This window comes from Cyprinodon tularosa, unplaced genomic scaffold, assembly GCF_016077235.1.
Source record: "Cyprinodon tularosa strain WSP-4 unplaced genomic scaffold, ASM1607723v1 ctg655, whole genome shotgun sequence".
Taxonomy (NCBI): Eukaryota; Metazoa; Chordata; class Actinopteri; order Cyprinodontiformes; family Cyprinodontidae; genus Cyprinodon; species Cyprinodon tularosa.
Window position 1 is genome coordinate 127,034 of NW_024039402.1, and position 23,521 is coordinate 150,554.

At 39.7% G+C, this 23,521-nt stretch overlaps 1 protein-coding gene across 5 annotated transcripts in view; it reads left to right on the forward strand.

Annotated features, from left to right (window-relative positions):
• The first annotated feature begins 276 nt into the window (after window positions 1-276).
• The window catches only part of kiaa1522 (KIAA1522 ortholog), a 63,937-nt gene continuing 40,692 nt past the window's right edge, over window positions 277-23,521 (forward strand). For 2 of the 5 annotated variants that reach the window (XM_038309049.1, XM_038309051.1), the window contains exons 1-2: window positions 277-425; window positions 888-1,288. In XM_038309049.1, the coding sequence (XP_038164977.1) occupies window positions 1,057-1,288 (232 nt within the window). In that variant the 5' untranslated portion in view covers window positions 277-425; window positions 888-1,056. Of the gene's footprint in view, window positions 426-670; window positions 763-887; window positions 1,289-22,626; window positions 23,108-23,521 lie in introns of those variants that run through there. The other 3 variants (XM_038309052.1, XM_038309053.1, XM_038309050.1) reach the window with 2 other exon arrangements.

Consider the following 23,521-nt stretch of genomic DNA (forward strand, 5'->3'; position numbering starts at 1 on the left):
TACCAAAACTATGCATCTGAACAACTGTGACTGTGACTCAGGAGTCACTCTGAACCTGGTCGCTGTAAAAAAAAAAAAGGTAACGAGTGGATGCAAAAAAGGGTACAAAGTTCAAAACAAAAAAACAATGACAATCCCTGCAGCCAGAGCAGAGGACTCAACAGTGCAGAAGAAAAGCTAGAAAAAATCCAGCTTGTTTGGTATGTAGAGAGAAGCAGGCAGAGCTTGGGCTTTGTGGCTGACTGCAAACAGCAACGTAAGAGGGTGGAGGAGAGGCTGGCTCTCATGCAGAGGGAGGGACGGGCTGTTCAGAGAGCATGGAGCTTCATTCACTCTGCTAAACACACTCATATATCCCCTGGAAAGCTGTTCTCAGGCTTGGAGAAAAAAAAGAGGAGCAGCAGGGAGGACGGTACACTCACTGAGTAAGTTGTTTAAGATTGGATCTTTGCAATTTTTTACACTGTAGAAAAATACTATTTGCTTTGATACAGCAGGTAGAGGAAACTTAAGTCTGCAGTTTATCCCACTCCCTTTTGGTTTGTCTGTTTAGTAAAAATGTGTGGATCTTTTTTTCATTCCTAGTTAGGTTGTACAGAGATTCTTTCTATTCTTGAACCAATCTTTGAGTTTCTGCTGATCTAAACCACATGTGTGCACACCCATGTAGGATACTGTATCTGCGAAGACCTGGTTTCCCTGTAAGGATTAAAATCAGTGATGATGTTAGAACTTCAGCTGGACATTGAGTGAATGCTCCAGGTTAGCCAGCTTGTTTCTAGTTTTATCCTTAAAGCCTCATTTTCTCAATGTCTCACCCAGTCCTCCCAATGGCTTTGTTCTCCAGCCTTCTATGTCTCATCCTGCTGATCTCACTGTTATCCCAGGTGGTGGCGGTCAGGAAAAAAAAGATACTAAGAAAGGCCAAAGGGGGATCGACTCTGTCATCAAATCTTGGAAAATAAGGAGGTTTCAAATCCGGTGAATCATTCCTTGTGAGAAGACCTCAGTCTGAGGGGGAGATTGCTACCCAGGGCTACCGGGACCCACCTCACAATGTCCCGGAGGAGGTCTACAGGTGATCTGGTACCCAGGGACATCACTGAGATCTTAGCCAGGGAAGCCAGGGCTCAGCGTGGACAGAGAAAGTCTGGAAGCTCCCTGGGTCAGGCCTTCAGCTGGTTGAGGAAAAGTCGCAGGAAGAAGAACCTCGGCAATGGGCTGAACCGCGTTCCCACTGGCGGGACGGATAATAATCTGGCACTTCACAACCAGGAGGCTGCTAAGGGTCAGTGTTCTCATATGTTTTAGTTTCGCTCTACAGATCTAACTGCTTCACTTCACTTTTGCTCCAGTGTCTTTTCAGTAAACAATCTGAACATGGAATTTTTGAAGCATTTCAGTGATGAAAGCTTGCTGTTACCTAACAAACTCAGTCATATAAACGCCATATTTTCAATATGAAGGTAAAGAACAAATCCAAACTCTTTTCTCATGAAGTTAAAGTTTAATATCCCCCTTAGACTATAAAAATATTCAACTAAAAAATCTAAAAATCCTTGATTCAGTATTTAATGCGTTCTTTAAGGTCTGTTACCTCAGTACCTTTGGTTGTATCAAGGCACATCTCTACTGATGCTTCCTGATTAATTTAAATATTAGAAATTACATAAAATAAAATTTAATTGCATACATAATGATGTTTTACAGTATGTTTCGTATTTTTGAAATGATGACTTTCTGCTTACAGCTAGCATAAACATTTCATTAAAGAATGCAATATTTTCAGCAAAGAAATTTGGGTTTCGAAAAAAGTATTTTATATTTACCTAAAGGCTTTTTTTTTCAAAATATACCTTTATCAGACAAACAAACGCCATTTGAATGCATACTCTAATTAAGTACCTGTACATTTGTTATTTGTGCCTCAGTTTCACTTTGTCTAGTGCCAATTTGCACCCAATTAACCCTTTAAAGCCTGATCCAAGAACAGAAACAAAACAGAAAATTACTTTTTTTGGGGTTTGAATTCCTTATTTGCCCTTTTAACAAAATATGTAAAAAGAAAAAACAGAAATACATTTTTTATATTATTAATTTATGCGATAAGTCAAGATTATTTTTTGTGTAGTCTTCTACTGGCTGTTATCAGGTACAGTGGGGCAAAAAAGTATTTAGTCAGCCACCAATAGTGCAAGTTCTCCCACTCAAAAAGATGAGAGAGGCCGGTAATTTTCATCATAGATATACCTCAACTATGAGACATAAAATGAGAAAAAAAATCCAGAAAATCACATTATCTGATTTTTAAAGAATTTATTTGCAAAATATGGTGGAAAATAAGTATTTGGTCAATAACAAAAGTTCATCTCAATACTTTGTTATATACCCTTTGTTGGCAATGACAGAGATCAAACGTTTTCTGTAAGTCTTCACAAGGTTTTCACACACTGTTGCTGGTATTTTGGCCCATTACTCCATGCAGATCTCCTCTAGAAAAGTGATGTTCTGGGGCTGTCGCTGGGCAACACGGACTTTCAACTCCCTCCAAAGATTTTCTATGGGGTTGAGATCTGGAGACTGGCTAGGCCACTCCAGGACCTTGAAATGCTTCTTAAGAAGCCACTCCTTCGTTACCCGGGCGGTGTGTTTGGGATCATTGTCATGCTGAAAGACCCAGCCATGTTTCATCTTCAATGCCCTTGCTGATGGAAGGAGGTTTTCACTCAAAATTTGACGATACATGGCCCCATTCATTCTTTCCTTCACACGGATCAGTCGTCCTGGTCCCTTAGCAGAAAAACAGCCCCAAAGCATGATGTTTCCACCCCCATGCTTCACTGTAGGTATGGTGTTCTTTGGATGCAACTCAGCATTCTCTCTCCTCCAAACACGACGAGTAGAGTTTTTACCAAAAAGTTCTATTTTTGTTTCATCTGACCATATGATGTTCTCCCAGTCATCGTCTGGATCATCCAAATGCTCTCTAGCAAACTTCAGACGGGCCTTGACATGTACTGGCTTAAGCAGGGGGACACGTCTGGCACTGCAGGATTTGAGTCCTTGGCGGCGTAGTGTGTTACTGATGGTAGCCTTTGTTACTTTGGTCCCAGCTCTCTGCAGGTCATTCACTAGGTCCCCCCGTGTGGTTCTGGGATTTTTACTCACCGTTCTTGTGATCATTTTGATCCAACGGGTGAGATCTTGCGTGGAGCCCCAGATCGAGGAAGATTATCAGTGGTCTTCTATGTTTTCCATTTTCTAATAATTGATCCCACAGTTGATTTCTTCACACCAAGCTGTTTACCTATTGCAGATTCAGACTTCCCAGCCTGGTGCAGGTCTATAATTTTGTTTCGGTTGTTCTTTGACAGCTCTCTAGTTTTGGCCATGGTGGAGTTTAGAGTGTGACTGTTTGAGGTTGTGGACAGGTGTCTTTTATACTGATAACAGGTTCAAACAGGTGCCATTAATGAAGGTAACGAGTGGAGGACAGAGGAGCCTCTTACAGAAGAAGTTACAGGTCTGTGAGAGCCAGAAATCTTGCTTGTTTGTAACTGACCAAATACTTATTTTCCACCATATTTTGCAGATAAATTCTTTAAAAATCAGACAATGTGATTTTCTGGATTTTTTTTTCTCATTTTGTCTCTCATAGTTGAGGTATATCTATGATGAAAATTATCGGCCTCTCTCATCTTTTTGAGTGGGAGAACTTGCACTATTGGTGGCTGACTAAATACTTTTTTGCCCCACTGTATATCTGATTGTGTACAATAGGATTTTGAGCAAAGTTTTTACCATTAGATTATGCAAAAGGTGTCAGACGCAAAACATTTCAGAAGCCGTATGTATCACATTTGGCATTATAGGGTTAACCATCCAACCTTTGCTATTTTGTCTATTCGAACTTCCATCTCATACAAGCAAACAAGCTTTTTTGTGTTGCAGACTTACTTTGCCCTTGCATATCTGTATTTTCATACTGTTTTTGGTAAATCAGGGACAAAAATACATATAGAATTGTTCAGGTACAATTTCATTACATTTAATTTAATATTGATCTGGAATCTTTTTGTATCAAACCTTGTTTCCATTATCGCTGGTCTGATTACATTTGATCCAGTTGACTTCTATGTAGTTGCATGACATCAAGCTTCTGTTATGGGAAAATAAACATCAAGGAGAAAGGGTGCATTTTCAATCATATTTGGGGGGTTGTTGAGGGGGGAATAGAAAGACTGTATTTTTTAGTTTTTAGAATTAGAGCGTAGATTTCTGAGTTTCACAATCTCTGTTTTAAGGAATCTGGATTTAGTGCAGAATTATCCAATTCAGCATCTACAGAAAACTCAGAAACAGATGCAAACTTTAGCAACATTAGCAGTTTATATTTTACCAGTCCCAGTATTCTTCATCCATTATAGAGATCAGGAAACATTTGTCTCATTAGTGTTATTTGGCAACTTACGGAGAAAAATGAGACTTTCTTCTTTTCCTATTTCAAAATAAAAGCCTTAGACTGATACATTAAAGCCTAATATTGGTTCATATTAACTTCACCAGTCTAAGGCGATGACCAGACAGCACTTTGAGAAGAAAGTAAAAAAAAAAAATCTTTATTACAGTAAATGCACAATTTAGGTCTTTCTAAAACAACACATTTACAAAGGGAAAGTTTGGAGTTGCAGCTTATTACAAATACCATTTGCCAGTTAAATAGAAGTAAGTAAATGGAGATTTTCTCCATTTATTTAGGCTCTGTCATAAACTCTCCTTAAAGTTTCTGTAAAGATTAAGATTCTTCTGGGGATCTGATTTTTTAAAGCCTTTTCTTGCTTCTTTGTTGTCTTTCTTATGTTTTTTTTTTTAGCAGATTTTGTGCTGATTATTTAAATCTAAGGAATGTTTTGATAGAAAGTGAAGAGGGATTTATTCTTGGTGAAGACATCAGTGTGCTCATGTATATTTTGACAAAAAAGTGACTCCCACTGACTCGACTCAGGGGTCTAATCCCCTCTTTCTGTGTACTGGTGCATTTGCTTGGTCGGCAGCACAGAGATTACCCACAGTCCCCATTTCCTGTTTTTGTTCCATCCCCATACTCGTCCGTTTCTCTTTTGTCTTTCTGCGTGTGCCTGTGGGTGTGTTATTGTTTTTAGTCAAGATTTACTCCAGTACTTTTTCTCTTTTTTTTCTTTTGAAGTTTTGCAACTAAAAAGCCTTTCATGATTTATTATTATGTTCTACATGGAGGGATAACAGTCGGAGGCTTTATTTGAAACCAAATATTAAGTAGATATAGAGCTAATAATTCCTCAGCAGAGGATGTGGTCCAAGCCTGATGTTAAAAATCTGTGGGAACCAATGTTTTTTTGGCATTTCGTCTGAGGGTATTTCCAGTTTGAGCCTGAAAGGAACAGATTAAGCATGGAGAGAAACATTGTAAAGGGTCCAACCATGGGTCAAAGCTACATCTTTAAATATCTGATGAGGCACATTACACTTTGGATTTCCGGCTTGTTTTATGACCATCTGATGCACAAACTAGCAAACATTCAACTAATTGAACCCCAGATTTTTTTTTGTGTATATTAGTGATGAGTGTATATATCTCAAGCAAAGTTTCCACCCAGAGAGCAGACTCTGCCATTTCCTTCTGTAGTGTTTTAGGTATCATCAGTGCTTTTAGAGAGCATTTACCTCCTTTTTTGTTCAGTTTTTGCTTTCCTTTTATATTTCAATATTTCCTAAAACTTAATGCACACCATGTAACTTTTGGCCACTAGGAGTGCTAGACTTGTAACTTTGAAGTCTTTTTTTTTTATAATATGGTTTTAAAAAGCTATCCAAACACATGAAAATAGAATGGCATCATTTGTTAAACGATAAAATAAGGTGATTAACCCATTTTAGTGCTGGTTCAGTTTAACCAGCCACACCCAGCCCTGATCAGTGCTAAACTTTTGGATAAAGAAATGGCTTACATGGAAACGCTCTGACAACCAGATTGTTTTGGAATGAATTTCAATTTGGTGTTAAACTATAGCTTCATTTTTAGAAAAAAAACTTTATATTGCCAAACATGGTAATAGCAGTGTAATGCTGTGTGATTAGTCATACTTAACAAAAAAAGAAAAAAAAAAAAACTGGGGTATCAAGCCATCAGTTTTTAGAGTAGCCTAGTCATACAAACTATACAATGTTCGTGCAAAGATGAGCCGGAAGATTGCATGGTACCATAACATTATGACATCACAACTATGCTTTAAAAGTATCCACCACCCTTGATGTCATTAGCATCAACATACAGTAGAGCCATTGTCTACTAAAGGTTTTCATGTTTAAAAACACCTGCAAACGTGGTAAGGTGAGCAAAGCTTGTCCACTATCAAGGTGCAAATCAGATCTTAAATGAGTGGAACAGGGAGTACAATTCATTTAGCTTGTTTTCCTTCATGAATATAAAGAAAATATGCTGATCATCAGAACATGCAAAATACTGAGGGGAGGATATGTAAAAGTATTACTAACTACCTTCAATGTGATTTATCAAAACCTAAAATGAAAAAAGAGGGGTAATAACAGATGGCAAAGATAGAGAATATTACTTACCCAGGTTAACATATTTTGCCAATAAAGAAATAAAGCAGTGATATTTGATAGTGAGATAAGCCATTTTTGAGCTGTTGGATAAGCTAAGGGCCTGTTATAAATAGAAGCCTGCCATATTTAAGGTGGAAAATAAGTCTTTGCGACGCTGTATGTTCTTGATTTCAATGCATTAGTTAGTGGCGTCGTTTTTCCGGTGTGCTGATTCATTTTGGGGAGGGAAGATTGTTGAGTCACATTGAACAACTCCTTTTAATAAGAGGAATAGTAATAATGTAAGTGCAGCACTGATGAATATGAAGGTATAACTTTTTCATGATGATGATTTCTCTGTTTTAATTAGTAGTAAGGATTGTTAAAATATATGATCAAATGAATAGATTCTCCCTGTATCCTGCCATCTTACAGTCGCTGTTCACATTTTTTTTTTTTTTTAAACAGTCCGCAGCAGCTTTTTTCTCCTCTATTGCTAATTGAGTCATGCATCAGGGATGATGATGATTGGTAAGAAAATAAATCAGTATTGTTCTCTCCACTTTTGACAGTGGAGAGGCGAAGCTCCATTTTAACAGGAAGAAACCTCCAGCAGAACCAGACTCAGTGTGAGCGGCCATTGCCAAGACCGACTGGATTTCAAGGAGAGAGAAGCAGACTTACAGAAAGAAGCAGAGATACAAAAGGCAACTGTTAACCAGCTCCACATGTGGCCCCATCCAGGAAACACACAGCCAGGCAGACACACTCTGAGCCATCTATCATGTCAGAGGATGAGGAGAGCACATACAGTTAGTCACAGTCAGATAGACAGGACTATACTGAAAACATGGCTGAGCTCCAACATGTATAAACAAAGGTGTTGATGGCAACAGCCCAGCTGATATTTCTCTCCAAGAGCTTTAAGAAAAAGGAACGTTTTCAGCCTTGCCTTAAAAGTAGACAGGGTTTCTGCCTCATGGCCTAAAACTGGTAGCTGGTTCCACAGAAGGGGAAATTGACAACTAAAAGATCTGCCTCCAATTCTACTTTTAGAAATTCTAAGAACCACTAGAAACCATCATCATCAGTTTTTTCAAGATTTGGTTGAGGTTTGAGGACCCGAATGCAGAGGCAGGGAGGCAGAGGGGAGTTTTGTAGATTCAATGCGAGGTAAACAAACGACTGAGGCAGGAATCCCAAAATCCCAAAAATCCAACAAGAAAAAAGTTAAACAAACCAGAAACCAATGAGATATTAGGGGAAAACAATCATGGCAAGGTAAGATACTGTAAGACGGTGAAGGTCGAAGTTTGACGAGGAACCAGCACCGAGGAACTGCACAAAGAGTGCATTTATGGGAGACAGAACAAAGAGAGGAATAACGAGCACATTGGGAGCAGGTGTGAACAGAGCAGACATGAAAGGAGATGGGGAAAAGGAGAACACAAGAGGGCAGCAGAGGGCAACAAATAAAAACCTGAAAACTTAAAAATAACCAGAAAACCCCACGAAATAAAAATTAAACCACTAAAACTAGAAAAATGGAGCAAAGTAAAACTGCAAAGAATACATAACAGAAAGAAGACTGTGACAAGTTTAGTGAATCAGCCACTAGCTGTTGTTAGCCCAGTTCAAACTTTCACTTCTATACCTCATATCACCCTTATTCAAATATTTATATATATATATATATATATATATATATATATATGGCTTGCCCCTTTACAAGTCTCCCTTTCCAAGACTGTTGGTGTTGTTGTTTGGTGAGTCACGTGTGCAAAAACAGGTCGGATTAAAGCTTGTGCCATTCGTAATTGTAATGAAAATTACATATTTTCAACCAGAAAGTCAGAAGCGTGAATCCGAAAGTCGGGGAGGTGCAACCACACCTGCTTTCCTTATTTAAGATGGCTGTAGTTGCATCAATTGTCATAAAAGGTTTGACTATTTGCATTTATATTCAAAGGACATTAAGTCAGTGGTCCACATACTACCTGTTAGCCTCTCATGAAAGCACATAGAGACAGCAAAAAGAAGTTCAGTCCCACCTTGAAGGGTTTTGCAAAAGGGAAAACAGATACAGTTTTGTCAGAAGTAATTTGTACATTTTCACCAGAATGTACTAAAAAGAGTTTCTCTACAGTTTTTTGTGTCTTAGAGATTTCAATACTTTGATACTTTTAGTATTAAAGTAGATAGTGAGGCAGGCACCCTAGAGTAGTGTTTGTAGTTAGAAATGAGGCCCCTGAACTTAAAAGAAATGTAATCCTTTGAGATATTGTACATACCATAACTTAAAAATGGTCCAGTTGAATTTATTCAAACGACACACCTCACTTTTCCTAATCAAACCAGAAATTAATTTTTTTGTGCGTTTCACCAAAGCCAAAGTAATATTCCTCCTGTCAACACCGGACATTGTGATGACTATCTGACTTAGCAGTTCATTTCTAAAGTCAAGTCCTGGACCATATGTTGGATATTAGAGATCTTTGCCATTTTTTATTTATTTTTTTTCAGAAAAGTCTGTTTTTATGTGTTGAATTCCTCTGAGTGCATGTGAGAGTTCAGGGCAGCCTGGATGCCAGATTGAGTCTAGAGTTATGCGATGCAGGGGAGAGATTACAACAAATCACAAAGCCCTATTCAGCTTAAAGAGGACTCTTAGAGAATCAGTCCCTCAATGCTTTTTTAATTAGAGTAACTTCTCACAGCAAAAGAAACACACACGTCCGTCAATCTTGTCTGTTTTCTTATTCATCTGAGCCTATTACTCTTCAGAAATTTGCATCTTGGAGTGCTCTGTTCATTACGGCTGTGGGTTTGTAGGCCTCTACTTCATGCTCATGTGTAATCAGTGTGTGTCACAGCTCTCCATTTGTGTGTGAGAACGGGTGCTACCCTGTATCAGAGGGCGTCACTGTGTTTGTGTGTCAGCGGCATATTGCAGGGCTTAGGGCGGCGCCCACATTCATGACATCACATCCAAACATGAGGCCTAACAGAAGCCCTGCAACTACCTGCTTTGTCGCACACTGTGCTGTTTAAATCGTGAGGTCATTTTTTTTTTCTGTTCCACGTGTGCGTTCATGTGTGCAGCCATTGGCTCTGCACGTGTAGAGTCTGCTTCGTGTGTCACAGACAAGGCATTGTAAAACAGCGGTCGTAATGCATGGCATTCATGGCTTAATTTTCTTCACATGCATGTGTGTGGCAGCCACATCAGAAAAACATGGTCAGGGTGAGTAGATTCAGAAACTGTAAAGCAGATTACAGGGCCTCATAGAGCAAGTGAGCGGCACACATCTAATTACACAGACATTACATATAGCTTTAGCTCTATTACAGGCCACAACTCTAAGCAGGCTTTAATACAGTTTGGCAGGCTGAGAGCAGCAACTGAAGTGTCGGGGTATACAAGTTTAATGCAACCAAGCCATGTCCCTACGCAGCCATCATTCACCACACGCACACAGGCAAGCTGATGAGAAGTAATTTTACCTGGGTAAGCAGATACCTCCTACCCTCATCCATCACCGCCGGCCTGAAACTGCAGCGGTAAGGTAAACGTCTCCCAGGCAACAACATTACGAGGAATGTGTTACTGTGGCTTGGATACAGCAAGGCCACAATAAAGTCTGACAGAGACCAAGTTTGTGCGTCTGTTTGGAGTAAATTAAAACACAACCTCAAGAGGATATGACATTGCTAATGCTACAACATCCTGAAAATGCTTTAAAGGGACATTTTGTAAGTTTTTACTGAAAACTATCTTTAAAATAGCCTTTTTTTATTTGACCATTTAAGACTAAAGGACATCCATGTTAAATGGTCAGAGCTAACAAACAATCAAATTGATAAATTTAAGATGGATTTTGTGGATACTCAGAAGTGACCAGCATCCAGCTCAACTCAGACACCAATGGGAACTCCATGTAAGGGGAAAATGGTGATAAAACCTTTTTAGTAGCTACGAGAACGAGCATAAGAGTGCTGCAGTTCTGTGTTTTGGCCACAGATGGCAGTAATCATTAGAAAACTCTGTAATGCCTCTTTAAGTAGTCTTATTGTTTGTTGATTTAATCCCACAAAAACATCACAAACATTTTTTGTTCCTTTATGCATAGAATATTCAAAACAATTTCTAATTGACATAATTTATCCTCAGTTTTTTTAAAGGTACACTATGCAACCGGTGTTGATTTTCCAGCGAGGCTCCCCCCAGAGGGCGAAAGTAAAAGTGCACTGTCGTAAATATGCACAGCTGTTCTCCTGGTTTCTCCATCAAGCCAGGCGCGGTTGTTTTGAGCTTAGCAGACAGGCGAACGCAACGAATGACTAATGCTGCGTTCACACCGCAGCTGGCGCGACAGAAGCAGCGAGTTTACATGCAACGTAACGTCAAGGCGCAGCAAAAGGTCCCGCGGCGCGTTTTGAGCAGCAGGCCCAGCACGTCTGAGCAGCTGAAGCAGCGCATCGGGCGCGTTTAAGCATCTGACGCAGGGAGAGAGAGACAGCGCTGATGATCACTCCTCTTAAACAGTTTATTGACGCTTAAATTAACTTAAAATGCAGAAATCTGCCGGCAGAATATGCAGTTTGGATTATTTAGATGAAAAACACCTACCAGCTGCCGTGGTGAACCGCGAGGAGGCAACCAGGCCAGAGGCTGCTGATGAAGGGATCCCTACTGTCGGCGCACCGCTGGTATGTGGGGGTCTGAGCGGCTCCGACAGAAAAAAATATTGAAGGCAGGATAATAATCTGAATGAACTGACGCCACTGATTACGTTTTCAGGTGTATTTTCTCACTTAAACACATATTAAAACTACTTTATTCCCACTGATCACAGCAAATATAGCTGCAAGGCAGAGAAAGGATAGTGAAGCTCCGCCCAACGCGCGTCAGACACACTTTTGCACCGTGCAGCCAGAGCAGCAAAGCTGCTTCAGCCGCGCGTCAGAACTAACTGGTACAAGCAGCAAAAATGAAGCAGCAGACGCGATTTTGCTGCGTCCGATGTGAAAGCAGCATAACTGCACAAAGATCGCCACTGCGCTAGCAACGAGAATGCTTTTAACTGGGGGCGTGTAGCAGTTCTCGCCGTAAAGCAAGACTGACTCTCACGAGACTTTTGAGCCTGTGGGTGCGGGTCGGTGCTCCTGCAATTGCAAGTGCAGTATTTCCCCCACAGACCACCAGGGCGGCCAAGAATACCTTTGTTCAACCTGAAATGAATCATTTAATCATCCATAACGTTATGGAACACATTAATTAACTGAAAAATGTTGCATAGTGTGCCTTTAAGAATATGTGAAAATATGGTTTATAATCTACTGACCTGCCTGACAGTGTGTTACATTAGAAGTAAATACCTTTAGCTAACAGGGTGCTGCAAGGGACAAGAATTGGAACCACTAGAAAAGAAAGGGCGTGGTTAGTGGCAGGGATGAGTTTAACAATTTCATGAAAACTGAGAGAAAGAGCCACTAATATGCTGGGGTTTCTGGTGTAAACATGAATCCTTTGCTTAGGTTCCTTAGAGGGCGCTTAAGGCAGGGTGATGACGTCACCACAGGTGAAGAGAAGGCGAGACAGACTGGATTTCTTTACAGCAACAATCACTGGCTGTGTCCAAACGTCCGTCCTAACCCGTAAATCCCTCAGTCACCATGCACCATGTTTGTTATTTGCTGCCACTGACACTACCCAGGAGTGGGCCCATCCAATCCCATGATGCTTTGTGTGGAGAGCTCTCGCAAAGCAGTGTGGGATATATCTGCTTATCTAGTGACCATGGATGATCACTTCTTTTCAAGGTGCTAAGTGTAAAAATTCGAGTCCACTACTTTATGCTGGTGAAGATTCTCAGTCATCCAGTCTGTATACAATGGTGATCAATCAGACCAGAATGGAAAAATCCCCAAAGTTCTTAAAGCTCAGTCTTGGCTTCCACAATGTCAAGTAGTCCAGATGGAAGCCAATGTAATTTCTATTCAGTTTAATTTTTATTCTACTCAATTAATTTTAATAAAGTTTCTTGTACAGTGCCAATTCACTGCACATGTCATCTGAAGGCACTTTACTGAAACAATTCAATCATACCATCCAGTCCGATTTGTTAAATGTTATCTATCTAAGGAGAATCAGCTGATCGCATCAAGTCATTGCATTTTTGCCTCCTAGATAAGCATGTGTCGACAGTGCAAATTTGATCTGATTGTGTTGTTAACTCTTCAGCAATGCCTTACACAGCGCATGCGTGCAGCAACAGTGGAGAGAAATCTCCATCACAACTAGGCCTGGTGTAAGTGCCTTCGCCTTCTGCCAAGGCTTTCTGGGTGATCAAGGAGACAGAGGCAAACATACAAAAGGACCATAGAAGCACTGATTTATAAATACATTTTATATCACGTTAAACAAGCTTTACAGGTGACTGTGTCTAGGAAAGAAACAGTTAAGTGGAGAACGCCCAACTATGTCTAGGAGAGAAACAGGACTAAGCACTTAAAAAAATAGGTGCAACTCTAGCATCTATAATTGGAGGTGTTTGAAAGCAGCTTCCCTGCTGGTGTCAGAGCCAAACAGAACCAGACCAGATTAAGCTACTATAATTAGAATAAAGCAGAGAGAACAAAAGGTTATGGGTTGAACTAACAGATACAACAGAATTGAATAATAGAGATAGATTTCTAGAATGCCTTTTCTGTCGAGGGTACTCCGATTGAAAATGTAGTAGTTATTATGTACCAGTAGGTTGTCAAAATGTTGTCAATAGCAACACTGAAATACAAAAGAAAACCCAGAGCATGGCTAAATCAGTGCTGGGCTCTATGCTACGCTAGAGTTTCAAGAAGTCTTACAACATTGCTGTAGCTTCTGTTGTTAGATACTGCTTACCATTGTCTCTGTCTTATAAACATTAGTTTATTCTAAGGAGGCTCAGAACAAAAATTGAAGAATGGGCATGAAAAATAAATATAGAGAGTCTTGCATTGGTGTATTTTTTAACAAGTCTCTACATTGTTTTTTATAATATGTAAGCATGTTATCCACTCTTACACAGCAGAAATACATTTATTAAAAATGTGCAGATGCAACAGATCACCTCTACTTTACAAAATGTTAAGGGACAGTAATTTACTGTATTAGAGTCTAAACTAGAACTGATTAAATGTAATCAGTATTCATAATGAACTGAGATGTAGCCCTTTAGCTAAGGCCGGATAGGAAACTCAGGCTAGTTTCACACAACACATTTCAGAAGATCCATTTTAGGAAAGAAACAAAAACAAATTTCATGCAAACCAACGCATAGGCAAAGTTAACCAAATTCATCCAGCTTACTCTTTATAAGGTCAGTGATAATGTTTTGTTTCATATGACATGCAGGATGTTTGAAGTGGAAGAAGAGCAGCTGGAACACATCAGCCTGGACCGAGGGAGTTGGTCTATGTTTACACAGAGACACACAGTTAATTTCCCCCCTAGGACATGTGGGTGGGTGTGTGCGTAGCTCTTCTTATGTAATACTTATTAACAGATACACCTGTTGAACTCCATTTATGCGTGACTCTGTATGGAAAAGATAGACCAGACTATGACAAAACAATGCCGGAATTTAATAAGTCTTCAGCAAAGTTTGAGTAAATCCTCTGAAGATTTCTGCACATTAAAACGCCAAGAAGTGTTACTTAATCCTCTGTTGCTCTGCGTCTCCTATGTCTTCATAAATGCTAAATGATATTCATCTTATGTGTCTCAGAGAACCTTTGAACAATGATCCTAACGGTAGTTAATAGCAGCATTAATTTAGTCTGTGCATTTCTCTCCCTCCTGCTGGTCTTGCAGTGGTAATACATGTCTCTGAAGCACACAAGCTCATAACTAGGAGGGTGCAAATAAATGGCGTGCTTGCGCAAGCTTTGATGGCATGGATACCTCTCTTTGCTGCTGGAGATTAACCTCTTAGTTAATGCTTTTGTATTTCATTCTTTTGAGATTTACTCAAAATATGTTGAGATTAAAAAAAAAAAATTTTGTCAACACAGGCGCCAGTCGCTTGTTTATGCTGGAGCATGTGGGGGGATTAAGTGGCACCTTACATTCACATCTTTATGTTGGTGTCGAGCTTAGACAGCTAATCCAGACACAACATTGTGTTCTTAGTGGTTGCAGGCAGTGGCGTAGGAAGCGGGGGGGACGGGGGGGACATGTCCCCCCAATATAAAAGCCAGGTGGATATGTCCCCCCCAAAAATTGTACCGCAAAATATTAGATTTTGACAATTTTTTAACTATCGTGCTTTTATTTTGAAGGCGCAACATAGCGTTACGTCACTGTACCCCCCCTCCCCTCTGTGAACTGTTGAGTGTTTGAGCACTCAGACGGGAGGGAAACAGCGATACAGAAAGTCAGAAACTTGTTAATGAGGTAAAATGGTCTGTCGGGAATGCTGCTATGAATATTGCTTATTTATAACGTCTTGTTGTCAGTTCACTTTCATATATAGAAACTGAATCTTTTTGGTTTAGGCATCTTAGACTTGTAGGAAGAGGATTAGGGCCACTGAAAAAAGTTAACTGATTTTTACATTTTTTTTTTAGTTTAACATGGGGAGAAAAGTCAGAATTCTGACTTTTCTCAGAATTCTGACTTTAATCTCAGAATTCTGACTTTTTTCTTCTGACTTTTTTCTCAGATTTCTGACTTTAATCTCAGAATTCTGACTTTTTTCTCAGATATCTGACAGATGATTAATATTTCTAATCAATTTAGAGGTTTTTTTTGGTGGTTGGGGGGGGGGGGGGGGGGGGGGGGGGGGGGGGTACTATACAGATATATAAAAACAAGAAGGTCTAACTAAAAAATAACCAGAATATATGTTTAGAGTAAAGATTGACTACTTGTGTTTACACAAGCACACAATTTCAAATCTGCTGAGCTTGCTGTGCAAGAAAATGTAAAATATACGTATAAAGAAATATAACAGGAAGTACTGCTAAAACATAAACTAAATGTTAAATAATGTAGATATTGGTTTAAAAAATTCTTCAGATTTGGAAATTTGGAAGGAATACATAATTCTGAAATTAATCAACAAATCTGGTAAAAAAAAATAAATAAATAAAAAATAAAAGTTGCACTTTTTTACTTGAGGAATTTGTTGAATAACTTCATAATTATGAGTTTCACTAGTTGGAGGTAATGCTACACTTCTCTGCTTCCTGTCCTGCTCATAAAAGGTAAACATTATAAACCCACCATTAATTTTCTACACTATTTGGAAAACACAACACAAATGTAATATAACAAAAGTATGTTTAACAACAAACATGTTAGCATCAAGCCATAGCCATGTCTCTTTTAGAGACTGGCTCTCTTGTTTTAATGACCTTCTGGTCCTCCATTAATGAGGGGACCCCTCGGGCACATAAAAAGTTGCCTAATTCTGTCATTTTCCACCAATGTGTCACTGGCTCTCTCAAACAACTCACATCTTTGTCAGTGAAGCTGAGTGCTCCACATCTCTGCCTTCATGGTGCCCATCTACATTAAGATCCAAAATTCTGAGAAAAAAAGTCAGAATTCTGAGGGGGAAAAAAGTCTTAATTCTGAAAATAAAAGTCAGAATTCTGACTTTTTTCCCGTATTAAACTGAAATAAAATGTAAAAATCACTTAACTTTTTTTTTTTTTCAGTGGCCCTAATCCTCTTCCGTAGTCTTGGGCTGATCACTCGTCCAATATTTAACTGCTAACTTTCTCTAGACGTTTGCCACGCTAGCCAAAATGTTTTTTTTATATATATTTTTTTATATCTCATTTCAGTACAATGCCACCACCAACTAAAAGGCTGAAACAGCAGTAGGACTTACTCAGATTTTTTTAAAATTGAAACGTCAGTGTGAGGGTTAGTCACCTAAACAGTCACCTAACACAACTTGTGTTGAAATTAGCCCGGTCTGGGCGTGCGTTTTACGAGGATTTTTTATTTTTTGCATGGTTTTGATTCGCCGAAATGGACAGATGTTATACTTGCCGCGCTCCTGATCGTTAGTTAAAACCACAGGGAGAATTAATTCTAATTCTTAGCAGCGGCGGCCGCATTGGTCGTGCAGCGGACTGCTGCACAACCACTAATTAACCAACTAATTAACTTCTGCATCTTTATTTCCTCAAATAAACTGCTGGCTCCTCTTTTTACACTATAAACAGATTAACACAACATTGAAAACTCTGTAGTTTTCTCTGTTCTGTACTGCAAACTGGAATTAAAGGCGCCATTTCTACCAAAGGTCTGGACAGACTGGCCACCTGTCTAGGGTGGACCCCGCACCAGCACCTCCCGACCCCACTAAGGGACAGGGTGTACAGAAAATGGAAGGATGGATGGATTTCTACCAAAGGTTGATAATGCATTTTTGAACCAGATGCTTCAAAGCGCCCTGTCCATAATTCTTCAACACACTGTCAGCTCCCTCTGTCAGTCAACCTATATAAATTCATTTTTGACCATTATTGCAAGTTTGACAAAATAAAACATATCAAACTTTGCACTTGTGTGGCCTACTGAATTGTTTTGATTTTCTAGTGCGTATGCGGACACTAAATATGCCAAGGGCTGAAGCCCTTGAAAGAAATCTCCCTTTGCTTAATAAAAGACTCCAGTAATTTTGTTTGGTGATATGCTCACATCTTATGAACAAATGCATTATGTTAATTTTAAATGCATTATTTTTGCAAACACATTTATAAAGGAATAAAGTAAAAGATTAAATAGCCTTTTTTTAAGTAGCGTACTTAAGATATGTTTCTGTTGAATATTTACGAATCTCAGATTTCCGACATGTGTCCCCCCCAATTGTAAACATATTCCTACGCCCTTGGTTGCAGGGACATGTCCCAGAAGTTAGGCATCCACATAAAACATAACTTACACTAAAACTATCTTTGAATTAAGATGCTAAAAACATGGATTTATATGGTTTTTATTGTCTATATATTATTTATTAAGGCAGTTCTGTTAAGAAATGTAAGCAAAACTGTTATGATATTTACATCTTCTTATCTGTAGGGTTTGTCTGTGCATAGAGGTTTTAACCATAGGTGTTTTCCTACCACAAGTTTTCCTTCCAACTATTTTCTTTTTATGAACATACTTAGAAACAGGACTCTGTAAATAATCGCCTTCTTTAGCAATAACCATTTGTACACTCCATATTGGGGGCCAGTGATTGTCTTCATGACAGTAGTTTTTTTTCCAAGGCCATGGCTGAAAGACTAACCAGACACAATATTCAACATTTCTTGTACACTGAATATCTTTTTTTTATTATTATTATTAATATTTATCATCCGTAAACTAAAAATCATATAAAAGAAAATCAAAGCTCTAAATGTAAAATAAATCAATATATTATAATATATTTAACAGAAATAAGTGGAGAAACATTATATTCTTGTTCATGAGATATATATATATATATATATATATATATATATATATATATATATATATATATATATATAGAGAGAGAGAGAGAGAGAGACAGAGAGACAGAGAGAGAGAGATTATTTGGATGTGCCTTTTTGTTACCAGGGTAAAAATATTCTAAGCCTTTTTAGGTTTAAAAGTCGTCACAGCTTTTTGTTCATAGGATTTTTATTTTTTTCTTGGCGATAGCAAGATTTTTCCACTAGATGGGAGTACTGGGTTAACTTGTAAACTTTCAGGATCTAAATGTGAAGATGTACACCAAGGTCATTATGTTGCAGTATAATAGAATGATGGACAAATATTACTTTTTTTATCCAACTAAATGTTGCTTTGCCGTTTTTTTCATAAACCCCATCAAACTTGCATAGAAACTGACAGAAGCAGCTATGGACGGAAACATTTAAAGCAGCATCAACGTCTCTTCACTCTTCTAATGGTAACCCTGGCAACCACTTTCCTTGACAGCAGCAACACCAGAGTCCTTTGATTTGTGCACAGACACACTGTTGCTCACCTCCGACTTTCTGACACCCGTCGAATCCTGACATCCATCTCAGACTTTGATCGCTTTTCCATTTGAATGGGCATGCTTGGGAGATGTTTTTCAGCTCAGGGTACCGAGCACTCTAAGTGCACACTCTCAGCTGAAAGACAGATGAGGTAGTGAGGTCGGCGTTACTCTACCAGCACAAATGTACTGGGCGCGGTTCTACCGGAGCTGCATTAAGAGGCCGCTTTATAGCAGATCATTTTACCCTTTCGATACTAACCCTGAGTAATGTCCTACTGATACATTCCTCATATTCTCTAAGACATCCTGTTTCATCATCCCAAAGACTCCCAGTAACTTCCCCGGCTCTTTAGATAACAATCAATACGTCTTCTATAAAAACGTCCTGTGGCTCCAACCCTACAACACCCCACCCCCCCGTCACAGTAAATCAGCTTTTTATTAGAAGCTTCTCATCTCTTCTGGCTGTTCTCATTATATCAGAGAAGCGACGGGAAACGCCAACATGGTGGCCACTTTGATGAGAGAACGGCTTCTTCTGTTCTGCTCCTACGAGGAGTCTCCATTTCACATGAGGTCAGCAGCGTCTTCCCTCCTGATGGTGTTCATATCATTTTCGCCCTTCGTCATGTCCGCCTGCAGAGGACTGGGAGCGATTTAGAGATCAGTGTTATAGCAACTGAGTGACAGCATTGGTTGCAAATGTGTCAAATCATCAAAGATGATCTTCCTATTGAATATTTTGATATGATGACACAAAACGTAGAGAAGTGTGTGATTGTAAGGTGGAAGAAAATAACTTCACAGAAAGAAGAGTGGTCACTAGTCCATCACAAGGCAATGCAGAGACAAACCACCATGCACAGACTTCTAAGGGAAAGTTAGAGTTCGTACTAACTCTAAAAAGCGTAATTTTAGACTTTGGGACGAAGTTGGAGTAGCTGGGGAGCAGGGGGAGCATGCAAATGGCTTTGGCTGGGATTTAAAGCCCAGACCTTTTTACTGCTAACTGCTGCCCCACCCAGCCGTCCTAAATGAAATCCTGTGTAACCAATCACTTTCAATCTGTGGACTGGACAGCTATTTGTCACACACTTCAAATTCAGGATCTTATAGAGGATTTTTCTTTCGAAATTAAGGGCTGGATTTATCAAGATCCAATTTTGCGTGCAGTAATTTGCGCTCGCAAACTGGAATTTTGGGCGAGGGGCTGAACCATGGTTTGCGGGTGATTTAACAAGAGCGATTGTGTAACTGGTGGCAGGTGCAAAACTGTTGGAGACACCCTATTTAAATGATGGTTTTGCGCGTTTTGCGGTTTGCGGCAAAGTAGTTTGTACAAACTAGTGCATTAAGAAATTTAAATCTTACAGTGACACCCCCACCCCCTCCAAAAAAAAAAAAAAAAAAAAAAAAAAAAAAATATATATATATATATATATATATATATATATATATATATATATATTTAAATTTTGGCAACCTTTATTCCCTAAGGTGGTATGTGGCTGAATTTCTACTTCACTGCAGTAAAAAAAAAAAAACAGGTGTTTTGTATTGGCCTGTAGAAAAATGCACATACCAAATGGCTCACAAGAAGTGACTGTGGATGAGATTACTGCGCGTACGCATCCCTGCATCATTGGCGTGTTGCTCCACAGGCGCAGGTGGGAGGTCGGGGTTCTCCGTTAGGGCGTCAGGGCGACATGGCATTTAGAACGTCGGACAGCACTTCTGAAAAACGAGATTGGGAGATCCCAGCTCTCGCTGCAACCGTACGCTGGAATGACCCAAATGCAAAAAAGTGCAATGTTGCAAGGAGTTTTGTGATATCTGGTAGTGCGTGGGTCCTCCTTGTGGCTGGCTCCAAATCCATTCGGAGTTCCCCCAACAGCTCCAAAATGGCAATGCTGGATAAACGATATGTTTTGATGATCGTTTCCTCGTTCATTCCAAAAATATTCACACGGAGTGAAAAAATGCGTTCTCTGCGTCTCCTTGCTTCATTTCGATGTCTCCTTCTTGCGACAATAACCGCTGCCATGTGTGCGCAATTACGCATACAGACCATTTGCACCTTCTTTTGAAACGTGTTAAATATAGAGTCAGATACCGTTAGCAAAATTGCTTTCAGGTTTAATAAATCACTTTGCGAGCGCTAAATTAATATATTTACATGTTCTCCTCCCACAAGACGCACTTTTGCGTGTAAACGCCCCATACTGCATATTCATTGCAGAAAAAGTACTAAATGGATAAGAGGCGCTATTTAGCACGTTTTAAAGACCAAATCCTTTTAGCACGCTGTTGATGGATCAGTTTGTACATTTTTTAGCGTGCGCAGTGAAATAGCTCACGTTTTTATACACGCAAACCTTTGATAGATCCGGCCCTAAGTGTGAACGGCTGCAGTGAAAGCAGTGAATGGCTCCATGGTGATGCAGTGGGTAGCACTGTTGCCTTGAAGCAAGAAGGCTCTGGGTTTGATTGCTGGCCCTTTCTGCGTGTTCTCCATGTGCATTTGTGGGTTGTCTCCTGGTACTCTGGCTTCCACCCACTGTCCAAAAACATGACTGTTAGGTTAATTGGGGATGTGCATGGTTGTGTGTATTTGTGTGTCTCTGTGTTGCCCTGCTACTGACTGGCGACCTGTCCAGGGTGTAACCCGCTTCTCGTGCATGAACAGCTGGAGATAGGCACCGGCCGACCGTGACCCTGACAGGGACTTAGCTAAACGAAATTGATTGTTGTTAAAAGAACACCATGAGGTCCTGCAGAAAACTGTCAAAAGTAATTATTGGAACGAACTACTGTGGTCATACAACCACTGTGGACCAAAATTTTGCTTTTAAGCCTAATAATAAAATTCTATGTTTGATAAAAATTTCACTGTGCACATACCACATGTAAAACATAGTAGTGGCAGCATCATGCCGAGGGGATGCTTTGCTTTAGAGGAGAAATTACATTGGGCAGAGTCGATGGTAGGATGAATGAAGCAAAACATCCAATCAAGGTCAGATCCAACTGCGTTGCTGCATCAGGACTGATGTTCACAGATGCTCAGTTTCCAATCAGACTGAGCTTGGGCTGTTTTGTAAAAGAGACTCTTCATGCACAGAGCTGGTCGATGCATCTCATACTGGCATCCAGGAATATTCACAGCTAAATTATAAATAGAATATAAATGCAGGATGATGTTTCCAGGTTTAGATTTGTCGGAAAACATTTTTATTTTTTTATTTTACAATAGTGTGTTGTATTGTGTTAATCTTTAACCAAAATCTCACAAAAATGCATTAACGTTTGCTGTTATGAGGAGATAGAAGTGATGTGAACATCTTTGCAATTCACAAAAGGTGTTGTGCTGTAAAAGACAGAAAACAATGGGGAGTTAGTGAGTCCTGCTTGGACGTATTGGATCCTAAGGTTCTTAAATTCCCCATTATCTTCTTCTCATAAACCATCTGGCTCAGCATCTGTATTTCCTTCAAGCATAGCTGGAATACTCTCATCTCAAAGCCAGCTTTGATCAGTGGGACTGGCTCTCTGGCCTAGTTTCTGCTGTTTCTATCAAACACTCACTGCATGCGTACGTTTAGATGATTCTCTTTCTTTCTTTTTTTTTTTTTAAAGAAAAAAATCATACAGAATTATTAAGCATATCAGGGATGTTTATATATTAAATTTTTCCTTCAAACCTTTGATTTCCTGCTCTCTTTCTGCCAGTTACCTTCTCTCTTCCAGTGTTTTTGAGACATGGAGGAATCTGGGTTTTCTGCATCTCCCACAAATGTAGACTGGATCTGCTGCCGTCAGTACATGTAATGGTTTGGAGCACAAATGACTGATCACCATTCCTACCAGGAGGACAGTAGATCAGGTGTGGCAGAAAGCTGTGTGCATTATTGAATGATCTATACGATGGAGGTCTGTGTGAGAACGCTCAGCTGTGAGAAGGCGCGGCTTGAGAGCGCAGAGGGTGGGAGGGGTACACACACACACACAAGCATGTCTCAGATCTGGATGTTGCCATTCGTTCAGCGGCTGGATGCACATGAACAGCAGGGTGTCAGCTCGGAGACGCTCGATTGATTCCAATTTTTTTCTCTGTCTTTTATTGGTGGATCTGCATATTTAATGAGCTGGAGGTTATTTGTCCTGTTGGAATGTTGTGAGAAGCTTTTTAATACAAATAGATGACAACCCACTCTGTTTAGAAAGGTGGATTCATCAGGAATGATTTGAGTGCAGGGATTCAGGAGAGCCTCGCTGACTTAAGCTCATGTTGGAGAGCAGGTGCACAGATGTAAAGTTACAAGGAATCAAGATGCTAGAACCGGTTTAGGAGGTTTAAGGACGGGCCCCCAATATGGGGAACAGCATCCAGAAGAAGAAGAAGAAGAAGGTGTTAACAAAAGAGGATTCTCCATCAGTCACCCAGAGTCCAAGCCAGGAAAAACACGCCAGCTTTCGTCTGCTGGGACGTCCGGACAAAACTAAAGCAGGTAGGAGGATGGAAGAGAGATTTGTTTAATCATCTACAAAACAGCAAGGAGGGATTCAGAAATCCTGTGAGGGGAGATGAAAATGAGAGTGTCTGATGGTGTTAGTGTGGCCGCGTGAAGAATTTCTACAGAAAGTGTTTTTGGTGGCATTAATCCAATGCTAAATTTCTCTCCATTAGTGTTTTCTTTTTGTGTTTCAACTGTTTTATACTCCACCAGTTTGCTCGCCATGCAGATCGGTATCTAGTTCCAGCAGTTCTTCTTAATCCTTCCTGGTACTACATGGTGTGTTGGGTTCAATCTCAGTGCAAATAATGCAAATATTTTCCCCTGACCGAATGGAATGCCATAGCTGCTATGGAAAATAGATCCTCTTCTGTTTTGATCCTAATCTCAGGTAATTGTCCCAAAAGC